A 9030-nucleotide genomic window follows, 5' to 3' on the forward strand; every position below is an offset into this window, starting at 1 on the left:
TGATTAGATTATTGTGTACTATTTGGAGTCGAATAGCAATATTTATTTTCCTGGCGTGATCTTCAAATAAAGTAAATAAAAAAGAATTCTGAAGTAAATATTGAAACGTACAGTGTTTTTAATCACGTGAATGATATAGTTATAAAATGCTAATATTTCAACGAATCATTTTAAGTGATTCAATTCTTAATTTTTACTACCTATTACGTAACTAAGTTTCATATACAGCCCACAACGTCCTGTGAATGAAATAGGAAAGTCGAGTCTATTAACAAATATGCAATTTTCTCATCACCGTTTTTTTTATTAATTTATGTAAGAAATTTAATAGAACAATATCTGTCACAGTTTCGCAGCATTTTTTCATTACATTTGCTTCCTTGCACGAACCGTATTTCAAGAGCACGGTTTCTCTGATGACATTTGCACGAGTATAATTAAATACGTCACTGTAGCTCCCAGTACCTGTTGGAGAAAACATAGTATAATAAATTGCTAGAAAATCATACAGAATTTGCTTAAAGGCTGTAATGGGTTTTAAGAAAGTAATTTAAGTTAGCTATAGATTTTTTTTTCTTCCTCCTTCCGTCAGAAACACTATGGGTGCATGCACGTGAAAAACTTATATGGAAAGACCAGTGACCGATGTAAGTAACTATCCTCAGGATGTAATTAACTGTCTTCACTAGAGTTCATTAAGCAGGAAGAAATAATATGTTCATGTTAAGATGCCTATAAAAGAGGGTAATTTTTTACTTTGTAGAAACATTAGGATTTTTTTGGAGGCCGGAAATGATGAAAAATTAGCCACCGCCTCCGCCGGGAATCGAACCACGAACCCCGAAATACCGACCCAGCCTGCAGAATCACTACACCACGAAGGCACGCTAGGAAGGCGGGAGAAATAACTTCCTTGATTAAATAAACAAAAATTTAGGTTTGACGTAGATGAAGTTGCTGGACTTCGTCTTTTTAATAACTGGCAGTCACGGATTTTCAAAACCATCTTTATTTACCCATAATTTGTAGACTGATAAACACAACAGTATATTACAGTGGATGAGACCAGCACGTTCATACCGCAACTACTTCAAATATACGTTTCACATATTTAAAGCATTATAGTTGTTGAAAGAAAAATAAAGAAGTTGCAGACTATACGTTAACTTATCGAACGCGGGTATTTAGAAAAGAATATTATCACGAGATGTTTGAATAAAAACGACGCAGTTATTTTATTTTTCAAAAAAGCCATAGTATCCCTTTATTTTTATTATTGGTTATTACAAGTTTCGGTTTGAATATTAATGCATAAACTATTTTATTTTCTGTCTTGCCTTTATGTGAATATGTGCATCATCTGAGCTATGTAATCTTCTAACATGTAATAATCGCATGTTAGCTATTAATTCTGTGATGGCACATTTAGAAAAATTTATTGTAAGTATTTTTTGGTTTACTGACAGGGAAAGGTAGAAGGCTAAATTAAACCTTCTCTGGATTATTTAGACACCCCCCCCCAAAAAGAAAAGTCAAATAATCTACTGAATATGGTTTATAAGTGTAAAAGGTGCAATATGTTAACAAGGTCCTATTTGACTTGTTCTTACTACCAAATTTTTCCATAAACAACATTTAAAAGCAAATATCCACAAATGGAATGAGAAAACACACGCGGACAGTCTGCCAGATATTAAAGCAGGGCCCACAATCATTAAAAGCAATGCCCACAACATAGGCCTCTACATGTGAAGGTAGCGAACCCATTAGTAGACCAAAAAGGTTGAAAAGGGAACTTCGAGGATATTCAAATTTAAAAATCTTATCTTAAATGCGTATACACGAGCACTTTTTTAAAATTTTTATTAATTTTTTCCCCGACCAGAAGTTTTTATGCTGTCTGTTTTATACTGCCTCATATCATTTACATTTACATGTAATTTATCATTTACATGTAATTTTTTTCCCAGATCTTTCGCTACCGACGCGTAGAATATTCGAACTGATGCTCAATGTTCTAACGATATGAAACTGTATTGTGGATTTCACAAGTGATTTTCGTTAAAATTATTTTTAAAATACTACGTCTTTTTTAAATTTTATTCTAATTTCCAGTTACATTTTTATTAAAATTAAAGACGGTTAAAACATAATAAATATATTTCATGTTCATTAGCCTAACACTGATATTATTTTTCATGACATAAGTTTCACTTTAAATTTATAATTTAATTTTTTAAATCTAGAATAAATTTTTTTTTTTTTGCTTATTATTTCTGTTTTACACATGTGAAATATTTTCAAGCATTTTATTAAATGCTCGAAAATATTTCAGTACAACATGCTTTAAATTTCATCATTGCTAGCATTTGCAAAGCAGTTTTTACATTATCTTTTTATTTCTTCCCAGCGGTTTTAATTTACAAAATTTGTCGCATATATTTTATTATAAAACGTCCAAAGAGTTAAAATGTTCATTAAAACATAAATATGAAAAAAAAAAAGTCTGAACATTTAAAAAAGGGCCACTTAAATAAAAGTTTTATTACCGTTGTTATGAGCATTCTTGAAAATGACACAAAACTACATGCTGTTAAAGAAAGTGGCGAAACAACTTCTCTGTACATTATTAAATCAACCTGGAAGATCAAAATCAGAAAAAATTAATACATTCTGGCAAAAACGATTACAATATCATTTTTTTAAGCAAATTGCATCTCCAATACTTATAGATTTGCTTCCTTTATTTAATGATTATTCATATACCAGCCATTTGAAAAACTGGAAAATTCAGGTTACAACGATTTCCGTATTTTAAAATTACACTAATTTTGCTTTCCTAAAGAGCTAGTATTCACTTTAACTTTCAATGCACGTTAACTGATCGCAGTAATTTAAGTTGAAGAACTGCTAATATGTTATTTTGTTATTTGAAAATGTGAATGTATTTACTTGGTCGCAGCAGAAATGTTCACTATAAGATTATTCAAAGTTAATCCTTCGTTTATGGGTGCCCAGTAAAAGAGAAGTAAAGTTCTGAAAGCATTTAAAAAAATTATTATTATTTTGTTTGTTTATTTACTTTTGTTTTGGATTGAGGATTTCAATTGCTACAGATACCTAACCATTGAACACCACCAGCTCTGTCGGGTTTTAGTTCATCGTGGAACGGGCTCGTTAAGTGTATTTTACTCTGATTGCACGAGATAAAATTCGGTGTAGCACCAGGATGCCTGAGTCTACGACCCTACTCCTAATCGAAAAATAGTGTAGTTTACGAAAGATACAGGAAAATAACTAGATATATCACAATTAATTAGCGTAAGCATATACATATTTACATGGCTTAATACTTAGGTTTTTCAATGTTTTGAACGAATTAAGTTAATAATAAAACAGTTCGTGCAAAGATATCAAAAATTATGAAAATGCCATCTGAGAAACTAAAAGGGTCGTCAAACTGGTGATAACCTATCGAACAAAAATGACATACACACATATATATAAATAAATAATATAAGTGTGAATCCGAGGGAGCGCTATGGTAATTAACAGTGACAATACAGAATGCACACACCTATATACTTAAATACATAATTGTGTACAAATTAAATAACAAAATTGATGTACAAACATTAATCAGGTAAATTTCCTAGTATAGGCATCGACCTTTTACTTTTACTTTACATCGACCTTACCATACATTTACGTTATAGTCATAGACCTTGATGACAAGGTTATTAACGTGCTTTTGATCGTTGTAGACTTTGCGTGCAGTGCGACAGTTGGAAAGACCTAAGCTGCTCAATACGTAGTCCGTTGTGTAATTTGAAGTTTCTCACATTTTACTCTGAGTGTGACGTCAGTAAGAACTCCGGAAATGTTCCTCTGTGGCAGTGGTCTCAAACTGGGAACCCTCGAAGGAATTTCGGTATTTTGTCATTGTATTCTTGTGTGCCGCGTTATGTGACAGTGATTTAGCATTCCTTGTTGGTTTAAGCGGCAGTTTAAATACTCTCAATAAAAAGCTGCAAGGAAAGAATAAACTTGTATACTTTTAAAGTTGTGATAACGGGAAGCATAACTAGATTCAAAACCTTTCTGTCGCCTGCCACTTAATTCCTGACCCATTATTTCAAATGAAAAATTTTAAGAATATGCAACAAAAATAGGAATATTACGACAAGAACTTGAAATAAAATTTCAAGATTTTAATGATTTGGTGTCCGACTTTGCATCATTTTCATCGCCTTTGTAAATTTTTTTTGAATAATGTACTAGAAAAATCTACGAATGGAGCTAATTATTTACAGTGCAATATAAATCTTATTCAATAATTTGCAGAGACAGATTTCATTAACTTTATTCGTACGTGTCGAAAGATAAATATCCTCAGTTAAGAAATTTTTCAATAAGAATAACTGGTACATTTGTATGTTAACAGGTTTTAGAATTTACGATCCGCGATGAAGATAGTTTCTAGTAATTTTATCTAAGGCTACAAAATTTATCAGAATCGAAAGGCCATAACTGTCAATCTGTAGTAAGAAATAAAATGTATAATTATTTACATAGAAGTATATGTATTTTTTGTGCAAGTGTCGAAGAAAAAGTTATCAAATAAAAGAAAGAATTATGTAGGTTGTTTAATAGTTAGCTTAAATATTACAATTATTTGAAATAAATGTCAGTCAGAAAATCCAATATGGAACCAATAGAATGAGGTGCAATCAAAGTAGAACCAGTAGAAATTTCTATGAAGCACCAACCTTTAGAATTTAGTTAGAAAATAAATATGAATTTAATTTTTTTCATTTGCGTTATTATTATTATTATTATTTATGTATAATTTGACAAATATTTAGTAAGTAAAGTTGAAAATTTAGCTGCAATTTTTTATTCACTTAATTTGTTTTCCATTTTGTTAAACAAAATCCGGTCATCCAGCTGCTTTCAGATCATGCATTCAGCCCTCATGCAGCTTAAGACCATTGTTCTAAAGGATGCTTAGGATTGCTAATATGGCAGCTAGTTAGTCTATACCAAATACCGCAATCAAAAATTTATTTAAAATTCCGCGTTTGTTTCAAATATTTAACGCCACATACTCTGAAGCATAACATTAACAAATTGCATTAAAATTCGGTAGGTAATTGAATATTAAATTTGTCAGCTTTTTTACTATCGCAATAGCATAAGGTTGAAAGCACACTTTTTGTAATCATATTTTACCTCAGTGATTTTAGTGATATCATATTTACAATCTACATTTGCAACTTTACTATTAAGAACTCATTTTTGTTGATAACGCGCAAATTTTCAGTTCTAAAAACAATGAAAATGTCTTTCGTGATATAACTGAATAACACTGAAAATTACTAATGACTAAATTTTAATTTACCTGATACTTAATTTCTGTTGGGAATCCATTATGAGGAAGCTGCGGTACAAGTTTCGACAGTGCATTAACCTGAAAAGATAGAAAATTGCTTTTATCAGTAACAAAAAATATCGATATGTGTAATGGGGTCTCGATTCGTTTGATTCGACACACCATGAAAATTCAGTTCGTGCTAGAAATCTTTTTATCATTATTATTACCATATGTTTCATTCAGAAAAGAAACATGCTTGTTTTGCTCGCAAGTAAGTAAAAATTTTAACATGGCCATTGCGCTAACTAGCCATTTCTCAAAACAATTTGTTTAACTTTACACAGTACGTATAGTTACTTCCTTTAACATTCATCACAACCTATTTCTTTTTTCTGTTGCACAACATTTATTCAGTGCAATGCGTTCATTAAAGGACTTACGTTTATTTCCTAATGGGATAATTTTACTATTATTAACATAAACGAATGAATAATTATGCACTATTACATTTGTGGTTCTTGCATTGCTGCAAGCTTGCACTGAAGTATTACTTTTGTTCGGCGAGTCTGTTTCAACGACTGTGTTAGAAATTATTGCATTCTCCCGTGTGACCATTCGTGATGCAGTCGGTAGTATGTCCAGCTAGCAATCGAAAGATCCGTGATTCCAGTTCCAGGGAGGGCATAGTCAGTTTTCAGCTTCAAAACTCCTAATGTTCTCTACAACCGATCTTTGTGCTATGTTATGCGACATTCTCAGTTATTCGATTACTATTTAGTTTTATTTATATCGAATAATATCTCCTTTACTGTAATTCGAAATTTACACGGAATTGTGTAAGAAAGAATCCTTTTAACATTTTTTAAGTAATAACCCTTCTTTCATGCAATCGGATTTTAACCAGAGTTCCAGTTTCTAAAATATAAAGAAGAGAAGACTTTTCTTTCCTTTTTCTACTGCTACATAACGTATTTATATGTTGATTCCTTACGTGCTGCATAAGTAAATACATAATTTTGGAACACTAATAAGCTTCGGATAAGTGGAGCACACAGAAATATTGTAAAAATATGAGGAATTTTTTTATCCAGAAGTTTTAAATTTTAGCTACAATTAACTCCCAATTTAGTTCGGTAATACTGAGAACGACGCTTACGGTTAGCTCAAAATCTTGCTTATTACAAGGACGCTTAAAACGAAAAAAAAAGGAGGGAATCCATATTATAATAAACAGAGAAACTCTATTAACAATTTAGCTGAGGCGATTTAATCTAGAGAATAAGATCATTTATTTCCGCTAATTAAATAAATTAAAATATTACCGTAAAAAACGAAAGAATAAATATAATTGGAAATAACGAAGATTCGTTATAAAGAGTATTATAAACAATATTTACAGGGGGAAAAAGCCCATGCACTTTTTTCCCCTCTTCGGCATTTTACGCGGACAGTTTTTTTCTACGTTGATTGCTTGTCGCAATAATTTTTCATGATCTTGCAAACAAACCTTTTTATAAGACAAGATCCAGTAAAATCAAATGAGCTAAAGAGTATTTAAGCTGAGACTTTTGGATTGTAAGACAGAACAAGTTTCTGTCTCTCGGCGGCACGTTATCTTAGTTTTGCCGTCCTTGTTAAATTTGTTGTTATTCGGCATTGTATTATATGCTGCCGTTATTTAAATTATTATGTCGGTTAGATTTTTAAGCCAACTTCGATTTAAACTGTAAAAAGATGCATAAATATAAATACTAAATCAAAGTATAATTAAAATTTTTTGAACTTAATCACTATAAAATGTATAAATAATGACAAAATACTAGATCAAAATAGAAATAAAATGTTTTTACTTAATACTGTAAAAATGCATGCATAGCGATAAACACAAAATCAAAATACAAGCAAAATCTTTTGAACTTACATTTTCTGTAAAACTCTCGCCGGAAAGTCCTAAATATGTAATCCTTAAAAAAGAAGACACAAGAATAATTACAGGAAAAACTGCTGATTCCAAAGAATTGAACATGCGATAATTATGACTTTCAGCTAGCCAAAAGGCTTGTAAACAAAATATAATTGGGTTTGTCACAAGAGTAATGAGTAGCATTGGGGATATGAAGCGCACAAATTCGTCAGTTAGAGAATATGCCCAAGAGAAATCACGAACCCATGCCGATAATTTAAGAGGTTCAACGAATTTATCATCAACGATTATATTCTTCAGACTTTCTAAATGATAGCGAAAGACATCGCATATATATTTTGTACATACGGCTATCCATAGCTCTAATAACAAAGGACCTATAGCTGATAGAAATAAGGCTATATATTGTATGCCTAATATAATGTACCACATACGATCATGACTAAACTGCGAAAACATCTTGGAATACCATATCGTGCAATGTTCAGATTGCAAAGCTTTATTTAATACGGCAGCCTTAGATATAGTTTTGCATGTACTAATATAGGCTATAAAAGGTAGTAACAGAGCAAAACATGTAATTAAAATTATAGCAGACTTTATCTTCCGAGATGAAGGTATTTGCAAAATAGAAAGAAGGGTAGCTACATTCTGGTAAACAGCAGGCAACTTTTTCATACGCAGCAACATAATGATTTGGTAAAATGTCGACTGGATAAATATTATGGAGGGCGTCAATAACCATACTGTTGGAACCAAACCAGACCACTTTGCACTGTCATATAGGATGTAACTACCTGCTGTAAACGAAAGATTACTTAGCTGTCCAATTAATATGATTATTGATATCAGCAACCAAAATGTTGATATCTCGGTATGTAAGTTTCCATTATTTGTATCTGACCTGAAACGGAAAGGAAAGAAACCAAATGGTTTGATTATGCGCGCGATTGTACTTAGTTCAGATGGCCGCTTTGAGAGATATGCTCCAAAGGCATCATTCATTGTACTTTCATCTTCAAAGCTAAGGGTAAACGTTTCGGGAGTTATTCGATTTCTTCTTGCCATAGGAAAAATTGTCACCAGGATAAGTTCTTTGTTATATAGTTTCTTACACTTCCGTCTTTAATTTATCAGATCTCTCTGTTATTATTATTTTTTTACATATAGTTAAATGCGGCCCATAGAAAGAAAACACCTGCCATTATTCTTTCGAAAATTCAGAAATAAAGGGAAAAAATCGTATTCACATTGCGCCTATTTTTTTCACTGGCAGTTAACCTTCTTTATACTGCTATAGCCATAAGTATATGTTTTAAATTTAAATGTTCAGTTTTTCGCTCAAAGGCCAGCTTTTAAATCTTTGATCAACAACTTTAAATATGGATCTCCAAAATGCAAAGAAAAATGGCAGAAAATCTCGCAAATTTGTGATCATTTAGGATATAAAAATTGTTATATCAGGTGATATCTCCAAACAGCTGTATCTTTCAAAACTGATAAATTTCTTTATATTTAAAACAGTTAAAAGTAAACAGACTCATATTTATTCAATTCCAAAATTATATCTGCGTATGTATTTATAGCTATATACGTATGTGCATCTATCTATCTAACAAATATCTTGGATTTTGATGCTGAGTTCCTGACCTAAGTCTTCCATTTCAAGGATTAATTTTATTTCAAGGCGAAGATTTTACGCAAGTTTTTGGCGCATATTTCATAATGCAGG

General features: G+C 31.4%; 1 protein-coding gene across 1 annotated transcript; it reads right to left on the bottom strand.

Moving 5' to 3' along the window:
* Window positions 1–294: 294 nt before the first annotated feature.
* LOC118188682 (uncharacterized) lies at window positions 295–9003 on the bottom strand. The gene is made up of 4 exons (XM_035359179.2): window positions 7296–9003; window positions 5402–5470; window positions 2550–2639; window positions 295–465 (listed from the first exon to the last, which is right to left on the bottom strand). The coding sequence occupies exons 1-4, from the start codon at window positions 8364–8366 to the stop codon at window positions 397–399; spliced, it is 1299 nt and encodes a 432-aa protein (XP_035215070.2). The 5' UTR covers window positions 8367–9003; the 3' UTR covers window positions 295–396.
* Between the last annotated feature and the right edge of the window lie 27 nt (window positions 9004–9030).

This window comes from Stegodyphus dumicola, chromosome X1, assembly GCF_044657685.1.
Source record: "Stegodyphus dumicola isolate Sdum_Otavi_A_Nest chromosome X1, ASM4465768v1".
Lineage (NCBI taxonomy): Eukaryota > Metazoa > Arthropoda > Arachnida > Araneae > Eresidae > Stegodyphus > Stegodyphus dumicola.